This window comes from Nerophis lumbriciformis, linkage group LG07, assembly GCF_033978685.3.
Source record: "Nerophis lumbriciformis linkage group LG07, RoL_Nlum_v2.1, whole genome shotgun sequence".
NCBI lineage: Eukaryota > Metazoa > Chordata > Actinopteri > Syngnathiformes > Syngnathidae > Nerophis > Nerophis lumbriciformis.
In genome coordinates, this window is record NC_084554.2 from 57,652,884 (window position 1) to 57,670,000 (window position 17,117).

The window sequence follows — 17,117 nt, forward strand, 5'->3', positions numbered from 1 at the left end:
GTTAGGGTTTAGGGTTAGGGTTAGGGTTAAGATTAGGGTTAGGGTTAGGGTTAAGTTTAGGGCTAGGGTTAGGGCTAGGGTAAAAGTTAAACAAAGTTAAAAAAAGTTAAAAAAATTTAAAAAATTAAAAAAAAAAAAATTTTTAAATTAAAAATATTTAAAAATATTTAAAAAATTTAAACAAAATTTAAAAAAAATGTATTTGTTTTTTTTTTAAATTAAAAAAAATTAAAAAAAATTTAAATTTAAAATTTTTTAAAATGTTTTAAAAAATGGAAAAATGTTTTAAAAAAATTTTTAAATTTTTTTAAATGTAAAAAATGTAAAAAATGTAAAAAATGTAAAAAATGTAAAAAATTTAAAAAACTTAAAAAATTTAAAAAAAAATTAAAAAATTTAAAAAAAATTTTTTAAGTTAAAACATGATTTTCAAGGTAAAAAAATCATTTTCAAGGCAAAAAACATTTTTCAAGGTAAATTTTTTTTTCAAGGTTAAAAATGATTTTCAAGGTAAAAAAAATGATTAAGGTAAAAAAAAAATTCAAGTTACATTTTTTTTTCAAGGTAAACATTTTTTTTCAAGGTTAAAAATGATTTTCAAGGTAAAAAATGATTTTCAAGGTAAAAAATTATTTTCAAGGTAAAAAAAAATTTTCAAGGTAAAAAAGGATTTTCAAGGTAAAAAAAATGTTTCAAGGTAGGGTGGGGGATATGGGAAAAATAAAGAAGGGAAAAACGGGAATGTGCACTGTCCGTCACAATCCAACGGGCTCACACTCACACCTCATTTAGGCCCCCCGGATGTCTGGTGCCCAATTTGCTGATCCAAAGGAGCGCCGCCCGGTGGCGTTGGGCGAGGCTCCATTTGGGATCCGTCTCTACGACAGTCGCCCGGACGGAAGACCACCCGTGTCGGAGAAAATGCTGAACCAGGTGAGTGTTGGTATTTTTATGCCTAACGATGTTGTACTTGTGTTGGGCGAATCTCCTAGCTAAGGTATTGCCCGTCTCGCCCACGTACATATCGCCACATCGTTGGCACCGAATCACGTACACACAGTTGCGGGTGTGTCGGCCGCCACGGCACAACGGCTGGAAAAACTTGCGGTTGTGGGGGTTCACCAACCATGGTGAGTGGCGGACAAGGGTGTCCCTCCTAGTGGAGGGCGGGTCTCTCAATGAGCTGACCCTGGCCCTGACCAACAGATCATTCAAGTTGGGGTTCTTACGGTAGGCCGGCACCACATAGCGCCCCGGCAGCCTCCCGCTACTCTCCACAAAGGTCCGGAAGTGGTCTTTGACCTTCCTGGCGACCCGCACGGCCGAGGGAGAGTAGGTGGTGATAAGAGGGATCATGTCCGTCCCAGGGGGAGGCCCCTTGGGGTCCAAGAAGACCCTCAACTGCCGTCTGAGGAAGTACCTGGAATAGCCCCTCCCCTTCAGGGCAGAAAAGAGAGTCCTCGAGGCCGCCAGGAAGTCCTCACGTCTGGTGCAGGCACGATGAAACCTCAACAATTGGGATTTCACCAACCCCGCGAAGGTATGCTTGGGATGGAAGCTGCTCTTGAAGAGGAGCGCGTGGGTGTCGGTCTCCTTGAAGAACACCCTGATGTCCAAGTGTTGCGTGTCAGCAAAGTCGGGACCCTTGAATGTCGTGGTGTCCAAAAAGTCGACCGATGTGTTGCTCGTGGTCGACTTGATGGTGATATTTTTATTGTGAGTGTTCAGCGTGTTTAAGAACACGCTGAACTCCTCACTGGAATGGGTCCAGACACCCCAGATGTCATCCAGGTACCGGAAGTAGTGGAGAGGACGTTTTGGGCAGGCGGCCAAGGCAGAGGTCTCCCACTCTGCCATAAAAATGTTGGCATCCGCCGGTGCAAATTTCTTGCCCATAGCAGTGCCCTTAATTTGGAGGTAGAAACGACCATCAAACTCAAAGTCGTTTCTCCTCAAATTAATGTCAAAGAGCTGCAAGAGCTCCTTTTCGGGCCTGCTAACGTCACGGTACCTGAAGAAGACATTTTTGACAGCCAGGACACCCTCATCTATATCGATGTTTGTATACAGGCTGTCAATGTCGATTGTGAACAAAATGGCATCTGGGGGAATGCAAACATTCTTGATTTTATCAATAAAATCATAGGTATCCCTGAGGTAGGTGTCGTGCAGAACGGAAAGCGGCGTTAAAAAATGATGATCTCGTGGGGCTTGCTCCATTTGTCTGGCTCCTTATGGATTTTAGGGAGCATGTAAAACCTGCGGGGGCGAGCATCCGGCTCCCCCATGAGATACCTATGTTGTTTAAAATTAATACATTTTTTAAGTAGAAGATTATCCAGAATATTTTCTACCATGGGAATAGTTTGGGGATAAATAGGTTCCGGCAGTGGTTTATAATACGTCATGTCACTCAACTGTCGAGAACCCTCCCATATGTATTGCAATCTGTCAAAAATGACAACAGCACTCCCCTTGTCGGCTGGTTTGATCACAATGTGTTTGTTTGTTTTTAGACTATGAAGGGCCTCGACTTCTCCGCGTGTCAAATTGGGAGCGACCGCAGGTGCGCAACCCAAACCGAACATGGAAAGCCCATCAGACCGGACCATAGCCTGGAATTCCGGAGGCATAAGTCCAGGTGAGGGCTCCCAGCCTGAACGGGCCGTGAACGGTGTGGGTCCGAGAGAATCTTGTTTCTCATAATACACCTCAAGTTTGACACGTCTGTGGTAGCGCTGGAGGTCAAATTGAAGTTGATGATGCCAGTCGCTACTGAGATTAGTGGAAGGAATGAAGTTGAGGCCCTTATTGAGGAGGGTGATTTGTAAGGGGGTTGGCGTGAAATTATGGGCCAAATTTATCACGTTCTTATTACCCCCCCGAGCGATCGGGATTATGGGGATGCCAAGTTTAAAAAGTCAAGCCAGTGCTTGAGCATCAACTTGGCCGTGTCCCGCGTCCAGTGGACCAGGTCGGGTTGGGTCTCAAAGTCCCGGCTGTTGAGAGCCGGGATGTGAGCATAATTGTTCCTGATGATACTATTCAGCCGCCCGAGGTTGTTTTTCTGCTCAACGGGCAGAGAGGCCGAATAGTTGATCAGGGGGATTAGCACCCGGGCCCGTGGGAAGGTGGCCATGGCTACCCTGAGTGCCCCTTGGAGCTGCTTAATAGCGGTCTCCTTAACTTTCTGCTCACGGTGGTTGATCCCAAAAGCTAGAACCAACACTTCAACCGGTGCAGCAATTATGGTCTTGCGTAGGATGGCCTCCGCGTGTCGAAAATTGGCGCCCGGGTAACTGTCGATCTGCAGGTCGTCGACGTGAAAAGGTGGTAGATGGGACAGATTGGAGTCGCCGATCACCAAGAATTTCTTGTTGGCCGACAACTTCCAATCCATCATCCTCCTACTCGAGCCCATGTGTCTAGTGGGTCTACGGGGGGAGGCACAAGTCATATCCTCTACCAACTCGACACATTCTGGAATAGAAAGGTGTTGTGGAGTATCTGGGACAGAAGGCCTCTTGTGTGGCTTCCTTTTTAGTGCCCCAGGGAACAGATGTGCCCAATCGGGGGACTCCTGAGGAAGCATCTCCTGAGGGGGCGTCTCCTGAGGAGGCGTCTGCTGCAAAGGTGAGTCCTCATAGTCCACCATAGGAGCCCCGGAAAGTCTGGGCCCCCGTGGTGAAAATTCACCCTGTGGTGCCGTCTCCTCTGCCGTCTCAGGCTGGAGAGGGGACCAGTCGGGGGTCGCGGAAGAGTAACAAGGGGACATCACCGAAGAAAGCCCCCGCTCCTGTTCTTCATCCCGAAGGTCGATCAGGAGAGGCGAGGAGGCCGTGGGCCCCCCTGGTGAGTCATCGTCGTCCTCTGTATGGGTGGGGGTATCCTGGGTTTGATCCGCCCCGGAGCTTGTGGACCCGCGTGGTGAGTCATCGTCGTCCTCGGTCTGAGTGGGGGTCTCCTGTGTGTCTTGTCTTGCAGGTGATCCTAGAGGATGCGCCCTGCGGCATGCAGGAATAGGCTGGGTGGGCGGAACCTCGCCGAGGGTGTCTTGGGCAGGCCCGCTGTCCGTAGCCCGGCGCTTTGTCACCCTCTGCTCCTTGCGTGGTTCCGGCCGACGAGGAAGGAAGATCGGGGCAACCCGTGCTGGAGGGATTGCTTCCCGATCCACCTCAGGAGACCAATCTGGAGCGACGGCGTTGGTGCTGGTAGGCACCGAAACCCGGGCGACGACCCGAGCCGGAGGGCTGCTAACCCGTACCACCCCAGGAGCTCCGTCTGGGCCCGTAGGGTCAGTATGGGTGCCCACCGATACCCGGGTGGCGGTTTGGACCGGCAAGGGCTGGGCCGGGCGTACCACCTCAGCGTTGACAGGGGGGTCGGCGAAGGCCGCGACGATCAGAGCCTCGGCCTTCCCGAGCGTGTCCCCCATCAGTCTGTGTCCCAGATGTTTCTTGGCCCATGTAGAGGCCAGCTGAAAAGCGGGTCTCCAGACCTCACCAATAAAACTGGTTATCTTGTCCAATTCCACTTGTAGAGTGTTTTTATAATGATCTCTTAAAACAACCACAGTCATTGATGCCCAAGTCTTGGCATTGCACCTGATAAGCGCCTCAACGTCAGGGTTGGCGACCGCTGGTTTAATCATGGTGGCAAGCGTCTCTTCCATTTTTATTATGGACTGTGGGTGAGTGTCTTTTGTCACATTGTTCAAGTGATGTGTTATTTTAATGATATTATAAAAACACTGAGCTTTTAAATTCCCCTCCATGGACGTTGTGGAGTTGTCAGGGGGTGCACTCCTCCGAGAAGCGTCCTGACGCTTCTTGCGTGTCTTCTTGGGACGGGGAGGATTGCGGGGACGTCTTTGAGGCGAATATTCAGGTAAAAAATAGTCCTGAGAATAATGCCTTGAAGGCCTAGAGTCCATGTCTCTACTGGAGTTACGAGGGCGCCCATTCCTCCTGGAAGCATCCCGGCGCTTCCTGCGTGTCCCCCTGGGACAGGGAGGATAGCGGGGACGTCTTTGAGGTGAATATTGTGGCCTAAAGTACTCCTGAGAGTGCTGTCTTGAAGGCACAAAATTCCTATTGTTGTGAGCAGGGCGTGTGTTTCTCCTATAATTCCACTGAGGGGCGCTGCGGCGCTCCTCTTGGTATAGGTCCTCAAAATGGCGGCGTGTCTGCGGGTAGGGGCGAAGAGGATAGGAATCCTGCTGTCCCCGAACAACATCCGCATAAGACCTTTGGGGCCGCTGCTCATACCACTGAGAAAAGTTATCCTCATGGTCATAATAACGTTCATCTTCCTGGGTGAGCCACTCTGAAGGCGCAGCCTGACGCCGCGGTCCGCGCCTTCGCCCTGACCTCACAGGAAGCCACTCATCATCGAAGTAAGACATATTGCAAAATTATTTTAATATGTCTTTGGTGTGGATGGTGTTAAAAATGGTAAGCGAAAAAAGGTTTGTTCGCTTTATAAAAATAAAATGTCTTTATCCGTTTCTTTTGTAAAAAAAGAGGAACGGAGTTCTTGTACTTCCGCCGAGGTCACCGGAAGCACTTTCTCAAGACATCCGGTATGGGGCTATTGCATTAGCCGATAAAAATTCGTCTTTTTGTTGCAAAAGTATGCTGTACAACACGCTAATGAGCCACCGGAATATCTCGTGAGTAAAAATAGCACATGTAGTATCAAAAAGAGGGTTAGGGTTAGGGTTAGGGGTTAGGGTTAGGGTTAGGGGTTAGGGGTTAGGGTTAGGGTTAGGGGTTAGGGGTTAGGGTTAGGGGTTAGGGGTTAGGGTTAGGTGTTGGGGGTTAGGGTTAGGGGTTAGGGTTAGGGTTAGGGGAAGGGGCTAGGCACTGTCCATCAACAGTCTGCCCAGTGACACCCCACCAGACGCACACCCCCCAGGGACCCCAAATGAACACCATCGAACGCGGTGTCAGACACATCAACCACTAATACATTTTTCAACATGCGACGCGTTTCGGCCTTCTTTGACCTCTTCAGGCATGTATTGTCTAAGCTTCAACATTTTTTACTCTCAACAGCATGATGTCCCCTCATCAGCTGGAGGCCAAATGGAGCAATTGGCAGGAGGAGGTTTTATTTGAGTGCTGCAGGGGGCGGGGCAATTGCTCACACCTGCAGTCATCAGTCACTCCACTGATCACCAGGGGAAATATCTGGTGTTCACAACTCATTCCAAAAATATCAAAATAAATATTCATGGGTAATCACTGCACACAAAACAAATAATCACTGCAAACCAGTGCAGGTAAAAAGGTCACGGCAAACAAATACAGGTAAGTATATCACTGCAAACAAATCCAGGTAAGTATTTCATAAATAACATCCAGATAAATCCCCGGTGTCTGTGACCTCTGACCCCTATTTTAGGATGTGTCTGATTTTCTCAGAGCCCACACCGCATCAAACGATGCCAAATAGAGCCCCCGGGGGGCCGTACGAAGGGCAAGACGCCACCCAACGGACAGACCGGAGGCACGGGCTAGTTAGGTGTTGGGGGTTAGGGTTAGGGTTAGAGGGTTAGGTTTAGGTTTAGGGTTAGGGTTAGGGTTAGGGGGAGGGGGAGGGGGAGTGCACTGTCCGTCTGCAACCCGCCAAGGCGACGCCCACGCCAAACGCAGGACTATCGCCAAATGTGGTGGCCAACACCCTCAAAATAAATTATAGTGGCTGTCCAACGACGCGTTTCGGTCCCCTAGACCTCATCAGGTTGGCTTTCAACTCATTAATCTTCCCTTTTTGTCTTCACAGCAGGATGCCCTTCTCATCAGCAGCTGGAGAGGGAGTGAGCCTTCCGGCAGGAGGAGGTTTTATGGAGTGCTGCAGGGGGCGGGGCTTCAACTCCCCACTGCAGTGTCGCCAGCGACTTGTCGAATTAATTTCTCAAATTTGTTTCCTACATGTGTGATGTGTCTTCTCGACATATAGTGTGCATCACACAGTGGACCAACAACAACATATGCTGACATCTAAGTGCCGTCTTTTTCATGGACGTCCCTGCTTATTTCAGCAAGACAATGCCAAGCCACATTCAGCACGTGCTACAACAGTGTGGCTTCATAACAAAAGAGTGCGGGTACTTTCCTGGCCCACCTGCAGTCCAGACCTGTCTCCCATCGAAAATGTGTGGTGCATTATGATGTTATGTTTCCTCAGTTCCCAAACGTTTACTGAGTGTTGTTAAAAGGAAAGGCCATGTAACACAGTGGTGAACATGTCCTTTCCCAACTACTTTGGCACGTGTTGCAGCCATAATTGATCTTTTTTGTAACACGGTTAATGAATGAAGTGTACTTTTGTAGTTATTTCCCATATTTCTACACAATAAGTCAGATATGTAACACTAGTGAGCAGTAGAGAATATGAAGTCATTTTTGACCCAGGATGTATTTTGCTTTATTCATTATTGAAATGTCTTTTGCCATCTTATGTGGTATATTTTTTACATGAGATTTCCAGTTCAATTTATCATCTGTTATTACACCCAAAAATCTGGTTTATTTTACCCATTCAATGTCTACTCTGTCCATTTGGACTTCTCCTGTTACCAAATAGCATTATTTTACTTTTACTGAGACTCAGTAAAAGCATCTTTTTAATGTGTTAATTTCTTAAATGATATTCTGTTATTATTTGTATTATCTTCTGTGTGTTCTCTCCTGAGCAGAAAGCAGTCGTGTCGTCTGCAAATAAAACTAACTTTAAGTCCTTTGTAACTTTACAAATGTGGTTTATATAAAGATGAAACAATCTTGGTCCCAGTATTGATCCCTGGGGTACACCACAAGATATATCTAGCCGTGTTGACGTATTTTCACCCATCTTCACATATTGCTTCCTGTTGGTTAAATAGCTTCTTGCCCAGTTCAAGACCAAACCTCTGATGCCATATCGTTCTAGTTGTGTTATTAAAATATCATGATTAATTGTGTCAAATGCTTTAGTTAAGTCCATGAATACTGCGGCCGCACATCCTTTACCATCTATTGCATTGCTCATTTCCTCTGTTATTTGGATTAATGCTATCCATGTTGACAGCTGTGAATTCTGGTGTGTAGTTAGTAAACTGGTGTATGTCTCCATTCTTATAAATTGGTACGACTTTTGCAATTTTCATTTTGTCAGGGAATTTGCCGGTTAGAAATGATACGTTGCTGATATATGTCAGAGGTTCTGAAATGTCTTCTCTAACCTTTTTTATGGTTACCATATCTATTCCATGACAGTCGGTTGAGGTCTTGGATTTACAATGTTTTACAATTTTGATTATTTCTTCTTTTGTCACGTTCTTAAGAAACATGGAATTGGGATTTCTGTCTATGAGCTCACTCAAGTCCTCAACTGATCCATCATCTGCATTTGGAAATCTTTGTTCCACATTTTTTCCGATATTAACAAAGTAATCATTAAAACGTTCAACTATTTGGTTCATATTGTCATTTTTTGTATTTCCATGTAGAAAGTACTGGGGGTAATCTTTCTTAGCAGCATTTTTAATGATGCTATTTAGGATGCCCCATGTTGCTCTCATGTTGTTTCTGTTCTTCTTTAATAATTGTCTGTCGTATTCCTTCTTACATGTTCCTAGTATACCAATTAGCTTCTTTTTATATTTATTATACTTATTTTCTGCCTCTATAGATGTCTGTGTTATTAATATTCCATATAATGTCTTTTTTTTGTGACAAGCATTTTTCAGTCCTTTTGTCATCCATGGTTGGTTGTTTTTCTTTTGCTTCTTACTAACTTCTTTCCATGGACAACATAAACATTGATATTATACATGTGGGTCAATATATTTATATATATATGTATATAAATATGCTATAAAAGCTACTTTTGCAGTGTAGCTTGTAGTGTAGCATGCTACAATTCTCTGAGGATAGCTTAGCTCCATTTAATTGAGAGTAACTTGTAGCTTAGCTTACTACATTGTCCAGGTAGCTTGCCCATCACTGTCTATTTGGCCTAGCTCACATGTCAATAGTTTGAATACTGCAAACTTCAATACAGTAACACCTCATTTGTTCTGCAGACGTCCAGCGGGTGTCAGCGGGGAGTCATGAAGAGGAGTGGCACACCAGTGTGGGACAGAAGGAGCTACAGGCCCCCTCCCACATTAAAGAGGAGCAGCTTCATGATGAAGATGAAGCTCAGTCCTTACAGCTTCATCACAGTCAAAGTGAGGAGAACAGAGGGGCGGAGCTTGTAAGTCAACACATCACAGAAGCTGATGGAGAGCATTGTGAAGATATCAAGTCAGAACCAGACAGCATCTTTGCTCCACTGTCAGACATGGACCACATGATGTCACACTCCTCTGATCACAGTGACCACATCCAAAAACCTTTGGAGAGTAAAAATGACTCTAAAGGTGATACGAGACATCACACTAACAACAAACACTTTGACTGCTCTGAATGTGGGAAATCATTTACATGGAAGAGTCATTTTACAAGACACATTAGAATACATACTGGAGAGAAACCTTTTACTTGCTCTGTTTGTAAGAAGAGTTTCTCCAGAAAGCATCACATGACCACACACATGAGAACACACACTGGAGAGAAACCTTTTGCTTGCTCAGCTTGTGCTAAAAGATTCAACACTAAGATTGAAATGATATCACACGTGAGAACACACACAGGTGAGAAACCCTTTACTTGCTCTGTTTGTAAGAAGACTTTCTCCACAAAGCAACGCATGACCAGACACATGAGAATACACACTGGAGAGAAACCGTTTAGTTGCACTGTGTGTGATAAAAGGTTCATGTATAATTATCAGGTCAGTAAACACAAGTGTGTAACAGTCATGGAAGCTGCAGGGATGTAAAAACACTTAAAGAGTGATTGTGCTAAATGTAGTTTAAAAACACAGCATGTTTAATATGAATGTATATTTGATGTTGTATGTAGTGCTTCTCATCTTCTAGTCGTATATGTTGTCCTGTACTTACTTTTCAAAGGGGGACATTATCACAATTTCAGAAGGGTTAAAACCATTAAAAATCAGTTCCCAGTGGCTTATTTTATTTTTCGTAGTTTTTTTCAAAATTGTACCCATCACGCAATATCCCTAAAAAAAGCTTCAAAGTGCCTGATTTTAACCATCGTTATATACACCCGTCCATTTTCCTGTGACGTCACATAGTGATGCCAACACAAACAAACATGGCGGAAAGAACAGCAAGCTATAGCGACATTAGCTCGGATTCAGACTCGGATTTCAGCGGCTTAAGCGATTCAACAGATTACGCATGTATTGAAACGGATGGTTGTAGTGTGGAGGCAGGTAGCCAAAACCAAATTGAAGAAGAAACTGAAGCTATTGAGCCATATCGGTTTGAACCGTATGCAAGCGAAACCCACGAAAACGACACGACAGCCAGCGACACGGGAGAAAGCGAGGACGAAATCGGCGATCGCCTTCTAACCAACGATTGGTATGTGTTTGTTTGGCATTAAAGGAAACTAACAACTATGAACTAGGTTTACAGCATATGAAATACATTTGGCAACAACATGCACTTTGAGAGTGCAGACAGCCCAATTTTCATCAATTAATATATTATGTAGACATACCCTCATCCGCTCTCTTTTCCTGAAAGCTGATCTGTCCAGTTTTGGAGTTGATGTCAGCAGGCCAGGGAAGCTACGGTCGATATTCTTCTCTTGATCATCTTCGGTGGCATAAGGGACGGTGTGAGCCAAGACATCCAGGGGGTTTAGCTCGTTTGTCTGCGGGAACAAACTGCCGCCATTGCTTGCCGTGCTACCGAGGTCCTTTGTCCCTGAATTGCTCACACACTCCAGCAGATTCAATGGGGGTCTGGCGGCAGATTTCTTTGACTTTATGGTTGGAAATGCATCTGCTTTGAGTGTCGCAGGATATCCACACATTCTTGCCATCTCTGTCGTAGCATAGCTTTCGTCGGTAAAGTGTGCGGAACAAACGTCCAATTTCTTGCCACTTTCGCATCTTTGGGCCACTGGTGCAACTTGAATCCGAGCTGATTTGACTCGGTGTTTGAGAAAATGGCGGATTGCTTCCCGATGTGACGTCACAACGTGACGTCATCGCTCTGAGAGCGAATATTAGAAAGGTGTTTAATTCGCCAAAATTCACCCATTTAGAGTTCGGAAATCGGTTAAAAAAATATATGGTCTTTTTTCTGCAACATCAAGGTATATATTGACGCTTACATAGGTCTGGTGATAATGTTCCCCTTTAAAGATATTCCTGATGACAAATCCTGTATCGATGTTGAATTTAAAGATATTCCTGATGACGCTGGGCTTCACCCGACTTGTTACCGGCGGTTCATTGATAAGAAGTGTTTGGATTCTGCCTAAAAACTGGCCAATCAGCTGGATGTGGGTCAAGATGAGTTTGTGGCATCGGACAACACTTCAGGCTCGACAAGTGATATTCCAAATAAAAGACTAAGATGGAAGACGGGCCTGCCTGTCACTTCTGCTGGTCTTGTGCTGCATGACATTTGGATCATTTGCAAGAAAATGGACAAGAGAATTACTGTGGGAGGCAAACGGCAGAGGGACCATATTTCACAGGCACACACTCTTCCAGCAGGTAAACACACACACACACACACACACACACGCGCACACACACACACACACACACACACACACACACACACACACACACACACACACACACACACACACACACACACACGCACACACTCACACACACACACACTACATGTAGCACTTACACACATACAAACCCCGTTTCCATATGAGTTGGGAAATGGTGTTAGATGTAAATATAAACGGAATACAATGATTTGCAAATCCTTTTCAAGCCATATTTGTCAGGTGTGGGATTACGCTTGCTGCGCGGTTGTTCTCCCAAGATGCAAAACTGACGGCTCCGGACCAAGACGTGAAGGTAGGAATGATTTATTGAACATAAGTCATCCAACTTACAAAAACACAGGCAAAACAAGAAAAAGGCAAGCGTGCCTAAAAGACACGAAGCTAAGACTTAGCATAGGCTGGGGAAGAAAGAAGCTAACACTTAGCATGGACTTGAAAGCACAAAACTTTGCGCTGACAGCTTGCATGAAGCAAACAATGAAGCCACGACCAGTGACCGGAAAAGGCAGGCTTAAAATAGTAGTCTCTTGATTAGACCCAGGTGTGTCCCAAACAACAGAGGCAGGTGAAAATCATAAGTACCCATGGTGACTAAACTCAGGAGGTGCACAAACAGGCACTAAAAGGAGTCCAAAACTAACAGAACATAACTAAACAAAACATGATCCGACCACAGATCATGACAATATGTCATTGAATGCACTACAAAAACAACATATTTGATGTTCAAACTCATTAACTTTTTTTGCAAATAATAATTAACTTAGAGCTGGGGTGCTCACACTTTTTCTGCAGGCGAGCTACTTTTCAATTGATCAAGTCGTGGGGATCTACCTCATTCATATACAGTATATAACTTATATTTACTTATTTATGAAATATATGTTTTTGTTAACAAGTTAAAGGTGTTGAATGATAATGCAAGCATGTTTAACACATATAGTTACTATTGTTAAAAAATTAAAGGTGTTTAATGATAATACAAGCATGTTTAATACATATAGTTAATATTGTTAACAAGTTAAAGGTGTTTAATGATAATACAAGCATGTTTAACACATATAGTTAATATTGTTAACAAGTTAAAAGTGTTTAAAGATAATACAAGCATGTTTAAAGGCCTACTGAAATGCGATTTTCTTATTTAAACGGGGATAGCAGGTCCATTCTATGTGTCATACTTGATCATTTCGTGATATTGCCATATTTTTGCTGAAAGGATTTAGTAGAGAACATCGACGATAAAGTTGGCAACTTTTGGTCACTGATAAAAAAGCCTTGCCTGTAGCGGAAGTAGCAGACGAGTAGCGTGACGTCACAGGTTGTGGAGCTCCTCACATCCAAACATTGTTTACAATCATGGCCACCAGCAGCGAGAGCAATTCGGACCGAGAAAGCGACGATTTCCCCATTAATTGGAGCAAGGTTGAAAGATTTGTGGATGAGGAAAGTGAGAGTGAAGGACTAGAGGGCAGTGGGAGCCATTCAGATAGGGAAGATGCTGTGAGACCTGATATTCAGCTGGGAATGACTAAAACAGTAAATAAACACAAGACATATATATGTACTCTATTAGCCACAACACAACCAGGCTTACATTTAATATGCCACAAATTAATCCCGCATAACAAACACCTCCCCCCTCCCGTCCATATAACCCGCCAATACAACTCAAACACCTGCACAGCACACTCAATCCCACAGCCCAAAGTACCGTTCACCTCCCCAAAGTTCATACAGCACACATATTTCCCCAAAGTTACGTACGTGACATGCACATAGCGGCACGCACGTACGGGCAAGCGATCAAATGTTTGGAAGCCGCAGCTGCGTACTCACGGTACCGTGTCTGCGTATCCAACTCAAAGTCCTCCTGGTAAGAGTCTCTGTTGTCCCAGTTCTCCACAGGCCAATGGTAAAGCTTGACTGTCATCTTCCGGGAATGTAAACAATGAAACACCGGCTACGACGTAGCCGCTACGTGTTTGTGTTGCTGCAGCCGGCCGCTAATACACCGCTTCCCACCTACAGCTTTCTTCTTTGCTGTCTCCATTGTTCATTGAACAAATTGCAAAAGATTCACCAACACAGATGTCCAGAATACTGTGGAATTTTGCCATGAAAACAGACAGCTTAAGCTTGCCACCGTGCTGTTACAAAATGTCTGCTACAACCCGTGACGTCACGCGCTGACGTCATCATAGCGAGACGTTTTCAGCAGGATATTTCATATTGGATTGTAGGTGCAACAGAGGAACCAACATTAGCCTGTTATGTTCATATTCCACAAGATGTCAACCTAAAAGTGATATCTGTTTGTCAAGACATTATGTATCTTGCATCTAAAGGTCGGAGGCAGACACCCAAATCATTATGTCTTGGTCTAAGTATTGGGCATTTAACAGGTTCCTCACTGCTGAGTGGACTAGGACATTGTGCTTCATGAGACATTCTCTCAAAGGTGTAATGTCTGTCCCTTCACCCAATGGCAATGGATGGCACATTGAGTTCAAAGTGACATGGATGACTACAAATCCTGCCCCTGATAGTGTGTTAAAGGTAGTCCACTGCAGCTGCAAGCAGAGCAAATGTGAGACAGGAAGATGTTCCTGTATGTCTGCAAGACTGTCCTGTACTCATTTGTGTCGCTGCCAAAATTGTGCCAATATTTCCATGGAAACAGAGGATAAAAGCACATGGGAAGAAGGCTGTGATGATAGTGATAGCTAAGAGATGAACAATGTCTCCCTCCTTCAGAATACGCAAAGTCACACTTGATCAGTTAGTTCTCTAATCAAGAGTTTTTGCCACATATGAAAAAAAACCCTCAGAGTATTTTACTATTTATTTTGTTTTAGTTACTTAAGTTAAATACTTTAAAAATAGAATGTGAGGTTACAGTGCACTTGACCTAAAACAAATATAATAATCATAGTTTGAGTTTGTGCCAAATTTGAGGAAAATCTATCAAATAATTCTTGAGATATGGCTTAAATAAAATAATAAAATAATGTATTTAAAAAAATCCTCAAGACCTGCTGTGACATCAACACATTGTTGTGTTCATGTAAATATTGTTTTGTATCATATTGTGTACACATTCTAAACTGTAATGCACTTTTTTGTTGTATTTCCATTTTTCGGCATTATTCGATATTTTGATAGATGTCAGCCAATGTGGGCCAAAGTGTTCTTTATTTTATTTTATTTTTGACTTGCTCTTATAACACAGTATCTACTGAAATGTTGAATGTATAAAACATCATTGTTTAGCAAAATGTACCATGTGTATGTTCAATTGTACAGGTTGCTATTCACTTATTTTGAAGCGTTTTTTTCATTTTTTTTGTAAGTTTCATGGTTTCAATACAAATGAAAGTATACCAATGCTAAAATACTTGTCTCAAATGTTAGGTATATGTATTAATGTCCATTTCTTAGAGAGATTCTGTTTCCAGAATGAATGTAAATACATTTACAAGAAAAAACAGCTGCATAAGATTTCCGTTTTTTGTCATTCCTATTTTTATACATTTATGGCTCTAAAAAAAAACGCCAGGATATTTTGCGGAGAACTTTTAACCTAATGTCCACAATGACATTGTCTATGCAAAAATGCAAAAAAAGAGTAGTGCCCTGACGTGGGAACGAAAATCACTTTCTCGACACTTTTTCCTGGTTCACCTTTTGGTTTATTACCACCACCAGGTGTGCATGAATGATGAAAGTAGCTTACCACCACCACCAGGTGTGAATGAATGATGAAAGTAGCTTACCACCACCACCAGGTGTGAATGAATGATGAAAGTAGCTTACCACCACCACCAGGTGTGAATGAATGATGAAAGTAGCTAACCACCACCACCAGGTGTGAATGAATGATGAAAGTAGCTTACCACCACCACCAGGTGTGAATGAATGATGAAAGTAGCTTACCACCACCACCACCAGGTGTGAAAGAATGATGAAAGTAGCTTACCACCACCACCAGGTGTGAATGAATGATGGCTTCTCACTTCCCTGTGAGCACTTTGAGTATCTAATAATAGAAAAGCACTACATAAAATCTAATCCATTATTATTATTATTATTATTAGAAAAAAATATGTCCGTATTTCCTTGATTGGCTTTCTTTGTACACGTGACATTTTGCTAGGTTTCTGCTGTGAAAGAGTTGTGTGTGCGTATTCAGATGTGTGCATGTGTAACACAATCTGTGTGTAAGAGTTGTGTGTGCGTATTCAGATGTGTGCATGTGTAACACAATCTGTGTATAAGAGTTGTGTGTGCGTATTCAGATGTGTGTATGTGTAACACAATCTGTGTATAAGAGTTGTGTGTGCGTATTCAGATGTGTGCATGTGTAACACAATCTGTGTGTAAGAGTTGTGTGTGCGTATTCAGATGTGTGCATGTGTAACACAATCTGTGTGTAAGAGTTGTGTGTGCGTATTCAGATGTGTGCATGTGTAACACAATCTGTGTATAAGAGTTGTGTGTGCGTATTCAGATGTGTGCATGTGTAACATTATCTGTGTGTAAGAGTTGTGTGTTTGCATATTCAGATGTGTGCATGTGTAACACAATCTGTGTGTAAGAGTTGTGTGTGCGTATTCAGATGTGTGCATGTGTAACACAATCTGTGTGTAAGAGTTGTGTGTGCGTATTCAGATGTGTGCATGTGTAACACAATCTGTGTGTAAGAGTTGTGTGTGCATATTCAGATGTGTGCATGTGTAACATTATCTGTGTGTAAGAGTTGTGTGTGCATATTCAGATGTGTGCATGTTTAACACAATCTGTGTGTAAGAGTTGAGTGTTTGTATTCAGATGTGTGCGTGTGTAACTTAGTGTGTGTGTAAGAGTTGTGTGTGCGTATTCAGATGTGTGCATGTGTAACTTAGTGTGTGTGTAAGAGTTGTGTGTGCGTATTCAGATGTGTGCATGTTTAACAGAATCTGTGAAAATCAAGAACACACTTATTCCAGAATGCTTATTCGCTTTTATTTCAGCTATTTCTAGTTTCTTGTCTAAACTGACATGTTCTGTTTTATATTGTTCAATGTTGTAATGTTTGTATCGTCTCTAGAAAGGCACCTTATAAATAGCATTGATTATTATTATTCGTATTATTCTTAAACAGAGGATTTGGTCCTTTCACATCATCTACAACCTTTTTTTCTTCCTGAGAATTAAAAAACAACAACTTAAATGGCGGAGATTTACTCATTTTTTGTCATGTTTATTTTCATAGCTTCTTTCAAGCCAAACAAAGGAAATAAGATTATTTTGCCAGAGCACATTTGTATCACTACTAGAGGTATTTTGTCAAACATAAAGGATTTTGCGTTTTATTAATATGAGCAGCAACATTTCAATGGTACTATATGTAGGACTTTACAATACTGCACTGCCATCTACTGGTCACTTTTGGCTACTGCACGATATATTGACGTG

The 17,117-nt window shown here is 43.1% G+C and overlaps 1 protein-coding gene across 1 annotated transcript in view; it reads left to right on the plus strand.

The window, feature by feature from the left end:
- The first annotated feature begins 801 nt into the window (after positions 1–801).
- Positions 802–17,117, plus strand: part of LOC133609926 (uncharacterized) — a 105,072-nt gene continuing 88,756 nt past the window's right edge. The window contains exon 1 of the mRNA XM_072913412.1: positions 802–933. Within this exon, the coding sequence (XP_072769513.1) occupies positions 802–933 (132 nt within the window). The remainder of the gene's footprint in view (positions 934–17,117) is intronic.